The sequence below is a fragment of the Rhincodon typus genome, chromosome 7 (assembly GCF_021869965.1).
Source record: "Rhincodon typus isolate 14 chromosome 7, sRhiTyp1.1, whole genome shotgun sequence".
NCBI lineage: Eukaryota > Metazoa > Chordata > Chondrichthyes > Orectolobiformes > Rhincodontidae > Rhincodon > Rhincodon typus.
In genome coordinates, this window is record NC_063338.1 from 22,686,457 (window position 1) to 22,702,306 (window position 15,850).

At 40.0% G+C, this 15,850-nt stretch overlaps 2 protein-coding genes across 3 annotated transcripts in view; both read right to left on the minus strand.

Annotated features, from left to right (window-relative positions):
• Positions 1 to 15,850, minus strand: part of LOC109937504 (collagen alpha-3(VI) chain-like) — a 747,545-nt gene that overhangs the window by 440,385 nt on the left and 291,310 nt on the right. The gene's annotated exons all lie outside the window — the stretch shown is intronic.
• The window catches only part of LOC109923168 (collagen alpha-3(VI) chain-like), a 51,048-nt gene that overhangs the window by 14,029 nt on the left and 21,169 nt on the right, over positions 1 to 15,850 (minus strand). The window contains exons 3-6 of one of the 2 annotated variants that reach the window (XM_048599148.1): positions 12,303 to 12,905; positions 9,608 to 10,216; positions 6,138 to 6,740; positions 2,165 to 2,770 (exon numbers count right to left, since the gene is read on the minus strand). In XM_048599148.1, the coding sequence (XP_048455105.1) occupies positions 2,165 to 2,770; positions 6,138 to 6,740; positions 9,608 to 10,216; positions 12,303 to 12,905 (2,421 nt within the window). The remainder of the gene's footprint in view (positions 1 to 2,164; positions 2,771 to 6,137; positions 6,741 to 9,607; positions 10,217 to 12,302; positions 12,906 to 15,850) is intronic. The other variant, XM_048599149.1, reaches the window with a different exon arrangement.

Consider the following 15,850-nt stretch of genomic DNA (forward strand, 5'->3'; position numbering starts at 1 on the left):
CGTTTCGGGCCTAAGCCCTTCTTCAGAAATTTCTGAAGAAGGGTCGAGGCCCGAAACGTCAGCCTTCCTGCTCCTCTGATGCTGCTTGGCCTGCTGTGTTCATGCAGCTCTACACGTTGTTATCTCAGATTCTCCAGCATCTGCAGTTCCTACTATCTCTGCAAAGGGAAACAGGTCTTCCCTGTCCATTCTATCAAACATTTGGATGATATCAAAAGTATCAGCCAATATTGCTTCAAACTAGACAAACCTGGCACTGATTTCAATTCATGACAATGGTTTATTAATGTCCTTTAGGGAAGGAAACTGCTGTCCTTACCTAGTCTGGTCTACATGTGACTCCAGACCCACAGCAATGTGGTTTTCTCTTAACTGCCCTCTGGGAAATTAGGGCTGGGCAATATATGCTAGCTTAGCCAGTGATACCCTCATCCCATGAATGAATTTTAAAAAATTATCCACTGACACATGTATGCCATTGTGGGAGCAAAGGTGTGAGATCAAGCTGCCTATGAGTTTTGGGTGGGGTGGGTGTGTGAGAAATTGGTGCTTGTGAAGCTGCAGAGATACCAGACCCATAAGAGGGGCATCTGAGGGGGTGGCAACGGCCTAGAGGCATTATTGCAGGACTGTTAATCCAGAGACCCAGATAACATTCTGAGAACCTGGGTTCAAATCCTGCCACAGCAGATGGTGGAATTTGAATTCAATAAAATATCTGGAATTAAGAATCTAATGATGGCCATGAATCCATTGTCAATTATTAGAAAATCCCATCTGTTTCACTAATGTCCTTTAGGGAAGGAAACTGCCATCCTTACCTTGTCTAGATTACATGTGAGTCCGGACTCACAGCAATGTGGTTGAGTCTTAACTGCCCTGTGGGCAATTAGGGATGGGTAATAAATGCTGCCTGGCCAGCGACGCCTTCATCACGTGAATGATTAAAAGAAAATCTGAGAAATATCTCAAGTACAGTTGATCGTAAGTAAGATAACAGCTGGAGATGGGAACAAGCTAGATGGAGATAGGCTCCAGTTGCAATGAGGATTAGTATCCCCAGCACCAGGGCATGGGGAAGGCACAGGAGAGGAACAGTGGGCAGGAATGCAATGAAGGCTATTGCCTCAGTATCACATGTACCACCAAAGAAGAAGGAACATTGATAAATCAGTGACACAGAGGACAGCAGCTGTCTAGGTGGATGGTGCCGTCATTGAGAAAAAGCTCCATCCTCAGCCTTACTCAACTTCCCCTACCACTAGCCAAGTAAGTCACTGTGGCTTTGAACTTCTGGGAATTGGCAGCAGATCCTAATTGTCTTACTCTCCAGGAAGAGTTTTCAGTAAGGTGGCTATCCATTTCAGCCTGGTCTATGACCATAGTGAGTGTGTTCTATATCTGTGTGCATGCCACCCTGGCAGCTATCACGGTGCCTTCATTCTGCAGCAGCCACAAGTATTGGATTTCTTCATGTCACCAGAAACTCTGTGGCTGGCTTCTTGAGCCTAAGGGTTATTATGTGAAGATATTACTAATGACACGTTAATATGCCCCTGCAACAGCAGAACATGGGTTCAATCAAAGCCGACTCTCACAGGAATGATCGTGAGGCAGGTCATTGGATCTGAAGATAAAGACTGGTGATAGCCTGTTGTACTCTGCACCATAAAGAAGTAAAGTGGAGACAGCAGCTCTTTATGAGCTATTGCTGTCTGGATTGCTCCCAATCATTACAGCTTTGAATTGTGAAAAAATGCACAAAATATCTTCACAATGTGTTTTCTCCATGAGTAGAGAATCTTACCACAGTCCACTGATTGCACTGAGAAACTCACTATCACTCAATCGGCCTGACCACCTACAATACTAAAGAGAAGAACATTAAACAGGTTTACTAAACAACTGTGGTGTAAAAGCCCCAATCGATGACATTTGTAATTTGTCTTTTCTGTGCAGTTTCAGAAAGACAATGATGTGAGACTATGTTTGGTTTTCAAGACCCTCTTAATAATCTTTCCAAAATTATACATATTTTGTGGGTGGGTGAGTGATATAATATTGTCGTTGGGAGCTGAGGAGACATTGGCAACCTAAAGGTTCCTATCAAGTCATAGTATTGCAAAGCTTTTTCATCAGAGCGCAAGAGTTAAAACGCAGATACCTTTGACACTCTTCATTGTCGGTAATTCAGAAATTATCTTCACACCAGCTAGAGTTGACAGTGGTAACAGCACTTCCTGGTGGATCTTTGGAAGAGAAGGAAATTCATCCACTGTATAAACCAAGCTGTGGTCCAAAGCAATTTGTTGTAGCTGCTGGTCTATGGCATTCTCAGCTCCAACGACTATAGTCATCACACCAGATCGAAGCAGGGCATCTGCTGGTCTTTTGATGTCATCTCTCGATCTTCCACCAGTGACAAGTATCAGGAACTGAGGAACACCTTCCTGTTTCCTGCTTCCTGAATATTTGGTAAAAATATACTTGTGGACATAATCCAATGCTGCTCCGGTGTTAAGCACAGTGCCACCTCTCAGTGTGAGTCTGTCTATCTCAGAGAGAATTTCATCTTTTGATGAATAAGTATTTAGAAGGAACAGAGGTTCTGCAACATCACTGTACTGTACTAAACCTACTCGCACACGATCACTGCCAATATCAAGGGTCTCGATTATTCTTGAGATGAAGTCACGAATAGCTGGCAAATTTGTGTCTCCAACATGAAAAGATCCATCAATTAAGAACACAATATCTTTTTTGTCTGCTTCTGTTGCAAATAAACAGAAAATAGACACAAATATTTGATTTCTGTAAATCAAGTGCACAACTTGATTATTAAGTGATTTGATTATTAAAGTTGCATCTCTCTTGAAGTCAAGATGTTACATGCGTATCTCAATAGTTAATGCGCCTTGCTAACAGATAAACAAAGTCTTTCAATTGTTCTCAATTCTTATTGTCAGTGGAACTAGGCAGCATCTAGGGCAAGGTTTGGCTGCAATTGTCTGAGAAACTGCTGCTGCTGCACACAACCTCACCCGTTCTGTTCTAGTCTTGACCCACTGCGTATTTCTAAGGCCTGCATACCAAGAGTGCACAATTGCTGCTGTACAACCCATGACATGGCTTTCTCTCCCACCAATGATCCTGCCATAGATTAAACTGCTGTGAAAGTCCTTTGAGGCAGAAAGTGTAAATTGGTGCACAATCTGTACAGAGGAGGAAAATAATCATTAACAGAGGCACAGGCAGGTGTTCGAATTGGAGTAACCTGTGAAAAATGATAATTGTGTTCTTCTCTTTTTGACTGAATGATCATTAGTTAGCAGGTCTCCCTCCCAAAGATATGTCTTTTTTTCTTCCATTTGTAGACAAAACAACTTTTTTTTTAAGGGATGTGATTCTTTCCCAAAGGATTCTTGTTCTTGGGGTGGGTGGCTTTGGAGAAGCAAATAAAGTTGACTTGTTTTTGTTCAGATGTTTCATCACCATGCTAGGTGACATCATCACTGGAGCCTCCGATGAAGCTTTGTTGTTATACTCCGCTTGGAATTTACACTGTCCAGTTTGTTATGGTGAGTAGTGTCATTTCCGGTTTTGATCTGTATGGGTTTGTATATGGGACAGTTGGGACGAAGTAACCATAGTGGCCCAAGCCAAACATAGACACACACGGGAATTCCTAAAGGCATAGTTCTCCACCCGTAATGCAATTAACAAACATATAAAATTGGACCCCATATGGAAACCCATACAGATCAAAACCTGAAATGACAGTACTCATCATAGCAGACCAAATTGTATAAATTCCAAGTGAAGTAGAATAACATCGCTTCATCGGAGGCTTCACCGATGATGTCACCTAGCATGGTGACGAAACGTCCAAACAAAAACAAGCCAGCTTGGCGAGCAAGTCAACAACCTTAACTGTATTTCTGGTTAGTGAATAAAAATTAAGTAACAGACACGGTCATTGAGCGTGTGATTTCAATGATCATTTACACAAGATGTGCATGTCAAGTTTAACTTCTTTTTTGTAGTTTTGTTAGCAAAATGTGTAAAACTTAAAGAAGATTGACTTAATAAATTTTGATCATTGTGAGGACTTCACTTTCTTGATTATTGAATGCTGGTAGATGTTTGTTAAATGATATATATACAATCAATGTATGTTTAATGCTATTATGCAAATACATCCAGGATGTATTTACAGTAAAATTTGTGCATGTGGCTAAGTTGGTAACATGGTACCAAGTTTTAGGTCATCAACAATTTATGTTAGAAAACGCTGCACTACACTGAACTACACTCTAGATTATGTAATTGAAACAGCAAATTCAATGGCTTCATCTGTATCCTTTCTTCAAAACAATTTGTGGATCAAATTTATGAATCACAAGACAGTTGGTTAGAAGGACATCATATATTATCAATCCCTGAAATAGGAACAAGGCTACCATGTCAGGAGAATCCAAATGAATGGCACTGAAATTGTCCCGATTTATCACTATCAAACATTTTTTATCCATTCCAATGACTTCCATTCCAATTGGACAGCACAGTGGCTCAGTGGTTAGCACTGCTACCTCACAACGGCAGGGGCCCAGGTTTGATTCCATCTCCAGGTGACTGTCCATGTGCAGTTTGCATATTCACCCTGTGTCAGCAAGGGATTTCCTCCCACAGTCCAAAGAGCTGCAGTTTAGTTGAATTAGCCATGCTAAATTGCCTATAGTGTCCAGGGATGTGTAGGTTAGGTGGATTAGCCATGGGAAATACAGTGTTACAAGGATAGGGTAGTGGGTGGGGTCTGGGTCAGATGCTTTTTGGAGGGTCAGTGTGACTCAATGGACTGAATGGCCTGCTTCCACACTGCAGGAATTCTATAACTCAATGATTATATGCATCACATGGAATAATATAGAAACTCAAGGCTCAAGATAATTTTTATACCATATATTTTAATAGGATGTGGAATTTCTTGTTGGACTGACATGGATTACACCTCAAATTGACCTTGAGAAAGTGGTTGTGAGCCACCTTCTTGAACCACAGCAATCCATGTGTAGAATTTGATCTGATCTGTGTTGAATTAGTTGGCCTTAGCCAATACAGTAATGGCTCCCTAGAACTGACCTCAGCAATGCCAGGTTAAAGCTGAGATAAAGCAATCATAAGCCCTGCTCCGGATTACTATGGAGTATCTTATAATATGATGTACACCTACATGAGGATCCAATGGCAAAAAGGAGTTCGCTGTGCTTTGATACGTTCGGCAGTTATACAGCCTTCTGGCAGTGACTATCCAGACTCACAGATGACTCATGGCTTCACAATAGTATATCACAGGACAGACAAAAGCTCAGTAAGACCTTGCAGGAGTAGTTTTGACCTTGCATGCTCGTGTGAAATGGGCGATAGCAAATCATGGATTAGACTGCTTTCATTGGAGATATAAATCAGATGAGAGGTAAAACAATTCTCTCTTATGCAATCACACAAAAGCCAAAATTACCTCCTTCACCTTCAGGAAAGCAGTGAAGGCTGAATAAAAGTTTAAAAAAAACTCTTGTTGTGTGTCCGCTGTTAAACAACCACTGGTGCATTTTGTAACTTGCTCCTGTATGTAAGAGCTTCAAGGTCTTTGAATGTCCTTTTGGTGACGACACAGCATTGCACGTCACTAAGAACAATTTGAACAGTGTGGATAGAGTTCATACACTGTTGCATTCTAAAATGAGACTCTTAAGAGCACATGAACATGAGCACACCTAGAATATAGATATAATAGTCTTTAATACTTGTGCACAATAAATAGTGTTATTTTGTCTTAACTTATATACAGTTTTTGGTTCTGACTTCTCAACCAGCATGCCTTGAAGCCAAACCTCATAGTGTGGCCTAAAACTACATGAGTTTTTCTGTATATTTCAGAGAAAATGATGTTTTAATATCATGGTCTTGAGATTTTTCAAAAAGTAGATATTGCTTTTTAAGCATGTAGCCAAAAATAAATAAATGCAATATTCGAGCAATCAGAGAAGAGAATAGACTGCTAAAGCCAAGGTTATCTGATAAATTCATTACAGCATAAAATAATTTAGACAAAGCGTGCTCACTCAGAATGGAATTACCTTTGATGGTTTGAGCTGTTGGTGGTTCAGAAGCCTTCCTCATGCCAGTCAGTGTTGACAAAGGTAATAGTACTTTATGTTGTATCTCTGGAAGAAAACGGAACTCTTTCACACCAAAAGCTAAACTGGGGTCGGAACTAACCTCCTGTAGCTGTTTTATCATATTCTCTGCTCCAATGACTAATGTTATAACACCGGCTTGCAACAAGGCATCAGATGGCTGCCTCACGCCATTAGTCAATTTTCCAGAAGTAATAAGTACCAGAAACTGGGGAACACCTTCCTCATGTCTACTGCCTGAATATTTGGTAAAAAGATATTTAAGTACATAGTTCAGTGCTTCTCCAGTCTTGCGAGTTCTGCCACCTCTCTGCCTGAGCTCTCTTACATGAGAGAGAAGTTCATTTTTTGATGAATAAGTGTTTAGAAAGAACTCCGAATTTGCAGCATCACTGTACTGTGCCAAGCCTACTTGCACTCGATCATTTCCAATGTCAAATGCCGTAATAATTGTTGCAATAAAGTCCCGGATGTCAGCAAAATTCCTTCTTCCAGTATTATATGATCCATCAATAAGGAATACAATATCTCTCTTGTCCATTTCTGTTATCATTAGGAAGGGAAATGCACAATTAATATGACATTCATAGCAAATACTTGCAAATTCTATAAAATAAAAGCATAATTTCCCCTTAATATTGGGTTTGTGAAGAAACTGGATTCAGCTCGGAATGTACAGAGCTGCTTTTTCAAGTCTGAACTCTTAATGTAATTGTCAGGTAGGTAATTGTTGTATGCATTGTTTTACATACACATTGCCAATGAAATCACTTGACCATCTATACTATGACTTGAAGTATATTGGTGTTATGAGAAATTCTCCTTCTCTTAACTTTGTATCCATCAGGTCAGCATTCTGCTGAGGTTGCTTTTCTGACTCCTTCCTTGGCACTTGATTTCAACTCAACCCACCCAGTGAAATCCAAGCAAGCAAGTCCTTAAAATCAGCAGGGGATTAAAACTTACCAACGTCCCTGCATCAGAACTAACCTTTTGTGGTTATCACATTCTCAGTTATAATGTTTAACATTGTAACACCAACTTGGAAATGGGACATACTTTGGCTGCTTCACAGCCTCACTTGATTTTCCACCAATTCCCACAGCCTTCAATTTTAACTTGCAATTCCAAGCAGGATGCCTGCCTGAGGCTAGCAGCATCCTCCTTTAAATGTATAGACTGGGATCCAATGATAATGCAGCTTTCCCACCGGATAAAGTTAACAAGAAGTGTAAGTGAGGACAAAACAAAAGACCAAGGAAACAAAGTTTTTGCTTTGTAATATTCCATGTGATGCGAGAAGAAAGTTTCATCTTTTCCAGTCTTTGGTGTTACCCACCACAACATCCTTTCCTTCTTCCCAAATACAGGAACTTGACAAAACCCACAGCACGCTTGATATGCGGGATATTATCCCCTTGGTCCAGACCCGCACATAATGCATAGCTGCCCATAAGCCACTTGCTTTCAACCCTTTCTGAGTAACAGATCAAGAGGAAAGAGCTAAAATACAGGAGTTAAAAAGACCTACACTTCATGCTTTTGAGATCAGTGTTCATAGACAGGGGGCAAATTTGCAGTCCACCTCAACCCCACCTGCCTGGCTCCCACTCTCAGCTAACATAGGCCTCGTGAGTGAGAAAGTACAGACTTTTTCCTGGGCATGTTGTCTTTTTAATTTATGGAACAGTAAGGTATGTTTCAGAAATGTAAACTTTTACGATATTTGCCAAAGTGTTCCAGTTAAATTGTGGGGATGTTTAAAGATTCTGGTAGGTCACACTGTCATGCTTTTATGACGAATGACAAATGTTTTAAAAAAAGGTGTGACTGACACATGGCAGAAACTGGAAGTCCTGCCATCTTATCCATATCAGGAGATAATTTACAATCATTTCTTTTGCCATTGAAGGACCCACTTAGTTTCACAAAGCAAAGGGGCAATGAATATGCCAGGAGGAAGTAACCCTGGGTGTTGAGTGTTGAAAGATAAAAGTATCAGATTCAGCGCCAGAAGTCTTGAAGGAGATGATAGATTTTAGTACCAGCACTTTAAATTTTATAAACTCATGGGATTAATGTTAGTAGAGGGCCTGATAGTTGCTGCTGGCCACAATTGACCTCCTTCCCATATTCCTCTTCCCATATCCCCAGGAACATACCCAAGGTTACGAGTAACAATACTTTAGTTAGGCAAGATGCAGTGCTGGGTGCAGCGTACACCAGCATTCACCATTTGCAGCTCAGGTCCAAGGACCAATTTTTCACAATTCTATATGCTTGAAAACCAGCTTAAGTTCTCGGCAATGATATCACAAACCAGTAAATTCATCCATGAGAATTTCCTATTTCTAACAATGGTTTACATAATATAAAGTTGAAGCTCTGTCCCACTGAACAAGTCATAGAATGATAGAGCTACGCGGCATGGAAACAGATTCTTTGGTCTAACTCACTCGTGTCGACCAGATATCCTAAATTAATCTAGTCCCATTTGTCAGCATTTGGCCCATATCCCTCAAAACCCTTCCTATTCATGTACCCATCCAGACGCCTTTCAAATGTTGCCATTGTACCAGCCACCACCGCTTCCTCTCGTTCCATACATGCACCACCCTCTGAGTGAAAAGGTTACCCGTTAGGTCCCTTTTATATGCTTCCCCTCTCACCTTAAACCTATGTCCTCTAGTTTTGGACTCTCCTACCCTGGGAAAAAGACGTTGGCTAATCACCCCTCCATGTCCCTCATGATTTTATAAACCTCCACATGGTCACCCCTCAGCCTCCGATGCCTCAGGGAAAATATCCCCAGTCTATTCAGCCTCTCCATACAGCTCAAACCCTCCAAGCCTGGCAACATTCTTGTAAATCTTTTCCGAATCCTTTCAAGTTTAACAACATCTTTTCTATAGCAGGGAGACCAGAATTGAACACAATATTCCAAAAGTGGCCTAACCAAAGTCCTGAACAGCCACGGTATGACATCCCAACTTTTATACTCAATGCACTTTCCAATAAAGGCCAATATTCCTTGATTCTGAAGACCAGATGACCAGTAACAGACAGGTCAAATCAAAGAATACATGTACATTGGTTGTCAATCTGCAATTTACCATTATCTTTCAAATGCACTGTAGTATATGATTGATTTGATTGAACCAAGTATTTCTAGAGAAACCTCAGTGGGAAACCTACAGTTCATATTCATTTACTCAAGGAGTGCTTCATTAAAATGAATGTGGAAATTGCAAAAGCAAATAATCATTTTTTACAGAATGTGTTTCCCTAACACAGTTTCAGTTTCGAAAGTCTGAATGCTTTAACGCTTAATAAGTTTCTGCATAGAAAATACATTATTTCTTACAGCTGCATTCAAAATCAATCAGAATGGCTACTAAAATTTTGGATACCTTTTTTAACCGACGCAGTTGGTTGCTCGTAAACTACAGTTACACCAGCCAATGTTGACAGCTGTGTCAGTACTTGTTGGTGTATATCTGGTAGAGAATCAAATTCAGCAATGTTGAAAACTAGACTGGGATCAATTGCAATCTCATTTAGCTCTGCTAGATCTGCATTCCTGTCTCCTAGGGCAAAGGCCATTATGGCAGAACGCTTCAGAATATCTGCAGGTTGTTTCACATCATCATTCGATTTTGCCCCAGTAATGAGCACCACAAACTGGGGAACACCGTCTTCTTTCCTACTTCCTGCAGCTGTGGCGAAATGGCTTCGATAAATGTAGTCGAGAGCTGCGCCAGTGTTAAGTGTCCAACCACCCCTCAACCTGAGATTTTTCAGAGCAGTTTGTAAAGCGGATTGTGTTGTGTGGGTATTTAAGTGAAATTCAGTTGTTGCAGCATCACTGTACTGCGCCACTGCAACTTGAACAGAATCTGGTCCGATGACAAAGTTTTCAGTTATACTGGAGATAAATTTGCATATTTTTAGAAAGTTGGCATGTCCCAAACTGGAGCTGCCATCGATCAGAAATACGATGTCCCTCTTGGGGATTTGAACTGCAAAATAAATTTAGGTTAGTTAGAAGGATTTTTTCATGCGAAAGGTAGAAGAATATTGAACTGATCACCACCATTGAAGCAAGGCTCATCATGGAACGCAACAGAGAATTTTACAGATTTAAACTGCAGCACAGAACACAGGAATTTAAGAATAAACCAAATATAATGATCCTGAACTGCATTTGTGACTATGTACATACACAATGATTTTTTTATGAACTTTTGAAATAAAAAATGTAAATATATTCTGATTCAAGTAATTGATGCCTTCAGTTTGTTTGGATAGAGCCAAATTCCAATGTTTGTTTATTTCCTTGGTATACTACTGCATAGAGCCAAACTGTGTTTGTATCTATGTATATACACAAAGATTTTTTTTTTTAATAAGGTATGTATTTTTGAAATTAAAAAAAACCCACAATGTTCCAAATAGTGTCTGAAGAATATCTAACAAACACAGAAATATGAATTTAAAATGACTTCTGACAACGATACATACCAAAGTATTTAAAAATTTGTATTTACAATTTATATTAAGAACACAAAGAGATTGTTACTGATTTAATAAATAAGCAGAGATAAAATACGAAAGCAGGCAATCTTCAGCACAAAATGTAAACATGTTTAACAAAAAGCAATTATCGCAAGATTACGGACAGACCAGAAGCAATGTCTAAGTCCATTAATACTTCCATCTTTGCTAATTAAACTACAAACAAGAAAGTAGTTTAATGGAGCCTCACATTTGAGGCATTGGTAGAGCTGATGGGAGGTGGATGGGATGATCAGGCTGATTCTGGGAGGCATGATTGTCCTGAGCTGTGGATTAGAGAGGAGGTCTCCTGCTAATCTATCCTTAAATTGTACTTGGTAACATTTTCTTTTGGTAGAAAGTCTGCCGATAAATGGAAAGCATTAATACAAAGGAGCAAAAACTCTGGAACCTGAGGATTCGGGATCTAGTCAGGTTGAGGTAAGGAAAGTTGGGAGGTAGAATGGGTGACAGGAGGGTCAGGATGGTGTGGTGGGGTGGGGGTTAGTTAGGTTCATGTGTACTTCAAGGCAGAGACTTTATTGGCAGGACCCACAGAATAGGGATATTTTTGGAAAGTTGAAACAACCTGAACACTGTCCTTGAAGTCAATAGTTTGAACTTTCCAATCTGAGTCAGAATTCTTAGTTCTGACTTGGATCAGAGTAAAAGTTACTTACCTCCAACCCAAAAGCATTTCCAGATTATTCCCCAAATGAAGCATCAGAAAGGATCAGGGTTTAAACCATGCCCCATTATCATAATCGAGCACGATCCTACAGTTTAACGTTTAAGGTCCAAAGCCATTTGGACAACTACTGAGAGAATTTCAGTTAGAGAGGGAGTAGTAGGATAGATAGATGTGTAAGGAGATATGGCAGTAAATGGATGAGATGGTAGAGTGCATGACAAGTGAGATATTGGGTGCCAGATCGATGAGAGAGTAGGGTTCCAGGAGGGAGTATGTTGGCAGATGGGCAAATGGGTAGGGTTCTAGCTGGTTTGGGCTGACAGTTATCAGATGGGTAGAAGTGCAAATTCTAGGTTGGTGGATGAGGTTCAGGTATGAGGTGAGTTGTGGGGAGGGGGCAGTGGGAAATGTGCCAGACGGATGGATTCAACAGGTGCCAAGTGGGTGAGGGTACAGTTGCCAATTTCTAACTATTAAGATTGTAAATTGGACCATTCAACAACAAACTCTAATTCAGAGTTGTGGACATTATTGGAAATGTGTAAGGGCTAGGGGAAATATATATTTTTTAAAAACGAGCTTTTGAAATTTCTTGGCAACTCACTGAAGATCAAATGTCTACACCTGGTTGATTGGCAATGCTACACTGAAAGTCCTGAACAGACAAGGCCAAGTTTTCTGATCACTCAGAAATTTATCATTGTCAAAGCCAACACCTCTTCAAAGTGAAATAACGTAGGGCTAAATTAGGTTTAAAATTGTATTACACGTCAGCCTTTGAGATGACGGAAGCTGTTTAATGAGGGAAAACCGTTGTATTCAATGTAAAAAAGTGCTTGCAAAAGTTGGAAGTTACGCACCTTCAACCTTAGGTTCTTCCACCTTTATAATCAATTGTTTGGTAGCCACTAAAGAAAACAGTGACATTAGCTGTTGCTGTGTGCTAGCCATTTGGTGGAGATCAGGAATGAACATAGAAAATGAAGGGTCAGTCGCTATCAGTTTGGCTTCGGCTGCATCAGTGTCTGTAATCCCAAGAACAAATGTAAAGGTGCCACGCTTTTTTATTGAAAACACCCCTCGTCTGACATCGTCACTGGACTGTCTCGAAGTCAGGAGGACCATTACCTGAGGAACCTCCTCATCAGCCCTACTCCCAGCCGACGGAATAAAATGATTGTCAACCAGAAACTGAAGGGCCATTCCAGTGTTGGCTTCGTTTCCACCTTTCTGTCGGATGTTTTTAACAGCTTTGAGGACTTCTGTTTTTGTAGTATATGTGTTTAAATAGAACACGGTACTGGGGGTCTTACTGTATTGCACCATGCCAACTTGGATGGCATCAGGGCCAATATTGAGATCTTCAATGAAATTTGCGATGAAAGAACGTATGAATTGAAATTCACCCCTTCCCAAATTCCTTGATCCATCAATTAAGAAAACTAGGTCAGCTGATTCTTGCACTTGAAAGATAAATGTAAAAGATGAACATATTAAATCAGATAATGCAGAACAATACATTATAAAGGAAGATAATGTGCATTTATATAACATATTCTAAATCCTTAGGGTTTCTGCATTATGTACAATTATGTACCTTGACAGCGTTATCACAATGGTAGCATAGGGAAAGGCAACATATTTTACTGAGAAAATTCGCATCTTGCAAGTCATGCACACTGCTGTTACTGTGTGGATAGAATGGATGTTTAAAGTGGTGGATGGACTGCTGATCAGAAGTCAGCAATTAACCCACTTCCAGGCCAGAAACCTCCAGAGTCAAAAATTTGGAGTTCAAAGTTATGACATAAGCATGCCATCATGGTTCACATTAGTAGCATAGAGCTAGCAATCATTGACAACATGCAGTTAAAACCTCCAGTATCTAGATATAAGATAATGTAAATAATGCATTAAATACAGCCTTAGACTTGGCGGGTGATGTTGTATAAAGTCTGATGTTAATGTATAAATATGTTAGTCTGCATCATGAGTGAAACAAAATTAGCTAACCCCACAACCGCTGGGAGATGGTTCTCTCTAGAAACTTTTTGTAAGTATTACATAGTTGGAAAGTATTGTTCAATAAACGGCAACGCTTATTGATAACCAAGCTTCCTCCAATCTATATGAACTCCTATCCCAGAAAAAGCCAGATGATAAGCACAAGTAAAGATAACAATCTAGAGAAAAGTTAAAATTTGGTACTTCAAGGTTAGAAATGTCTGTAGTACCCTCAGCGCTAGCAAGAATTGAAAATGGAATGCTAGGGAGAACTAATGAGTGGATTAAAACATTATACATGCTGGAGAGCTTCAGATTTTGGGAAATTAGAGACAGTTCTATGACAGGAGGCATCTATTTAAAAATTACAGGTTGCATCTCAGAAGAACTGGGACCAATGTCCATATGGGGAGATTCACCAGTGTGCATGAGGAAGGTTTAAACCACATTGGCATAGGTCTGTGAAGCAGCATTCAGAAGCAGAAAAGAGGAGGGAGATGCATAGATAATTAAGTCATTCTATAGTACAGAGAAGGAAGCAAAAACATATCAAGTAGGAGCAAATATTGAAGGATCTGCAAACTGCAGAGACAGGACTAGAATGCTGCATGTAAAGACAAAGTGTACGATGAATAACACTGGTGCGCTGCAATCACAAATAACCACGCGAAATATGATATGGTGGCAATAACAGAAATTTCTCTAGAAGTGGCAAGGGTGGACCATAAAACCATAAGAAATAAGAACTTGGAGGAGGCTGTTCGGTCCCTTGAGCCTACTGTGCTAGGTCTGGATTTTCACAATCATTTCACAGCTCTGGGGTTTTGAAAATGAAAAATGAGCCCTGAAATTAGAAGTTGGTGCCCCAAACCTGGGATCTATTGTCTATGCGGTGATGTAAATGGCACTGGATTGTTATTCACACACGTGTATATTGCAGGTGCAGCCACCCACAGAAATCAACAACTGCCTCTAATCGATTTGGGTGAACAAAAGTGCATAATGTAAAGTGTGCAGATTAGACCGGGTAAGAGTCGGTTTCAACTTTGTGAATAGCAAAGTGATCTCCCTACATTCGGATAGCCAGGGTACTCTTTTGAAGAAATAAGGTCCTGGGATACCTTTGGAGAGGTAAGTTGCCCATTGGAATTGTTAAAAATAGGCAGGAATGCGCATAAAGTGTACATAATTTCACTAGCTCATTGGACAGTCAACAAACATATCAAAATCAATTGTCAGATATGTCAAAAGGATCTGTCAAAGGGAACTAACAAAAATGTCTTTCTTTTTAAACTTTAGACCCAGTGGCACAGCACTGAAGACTATCCCCACCCACTTCCCTACCCAGTCAGTTTCCATAATCATTAGCCACCTCATTCATTCTGGTGTCACCTAGGGAAATCCTGCATGCTGGAATTATTGTCATAGTCACAAAATAATTATAGCACAATTATTGGTTGTATTGGCCATCTAACGCCCACTACTTTTGCCACCTTGTAGACAATGACTTCCAAGTTAAGATAGTTTTGAGAAGTTCTAACTGTTTATCTTGGAGAAGTGAAGGTTGGGAGGCAATCTGAAAGAAGTTTCCAAAATCATAAGAGATCTGGACAGAATAGATAAATCAAGAGTCAGCAATCCACCCACTTCCAGGTCAGAAACCACCAGGGTCAAGATTTTACAGTTCAAAGTTATGACATAAGCATGCCATCATGATTCACATTAGTAACATAGAGTTAGCAATCATTGGCAACGTACAGTTAAAACTTCCAGTATCTAGATATAAGATAACGTAAATAAATAGATATTGTGAAAGAACATCCAAGTGAAAGGATTGAGAATGGAAGGGCACAGATTTAACATAATTGGCAAAATAAACAAAAGTGACACAAAGGAAAACACACATAGTGAGTATTTAGGATCTGGAAATCACTGCCTGAGTGTGTGGTAGAGGTATTCAACTGAGGCATTCAAAAGGCAATTAGACTCTTACTTAAAAAGGGAGAATGTGTAGGGTTGAAGGTAGAATACAAGGGAATGGTACTAGGTGAGTTGTTCAATCAGGGACAAGAGCAGACACAATGGCCAAATGGCTTCCTTAATTCTATAACTTATTGAAGCACTTAATCCACTTAGTACACATCAGATAGTCTGTAATGTTACGAAATTGGCAGAATTTCCGAGTGACTACTTGGAACCTCTTCCCCCATTTCTACTGAGCTATTAACCTAACTTGGACACTTTGCTAGAAGTGAAGGGATCATCTGCTTTCTTGTTCTTCGTGTGTTCTGCAGATAACGAGTGTCAATAGCCAAAACTCCATCACTGTTGTCACAACTGAACACTATTGTTTTGATCCCACTGAACTGACTTTTTCAAACTATGTTTTCAATTCATTTAATGC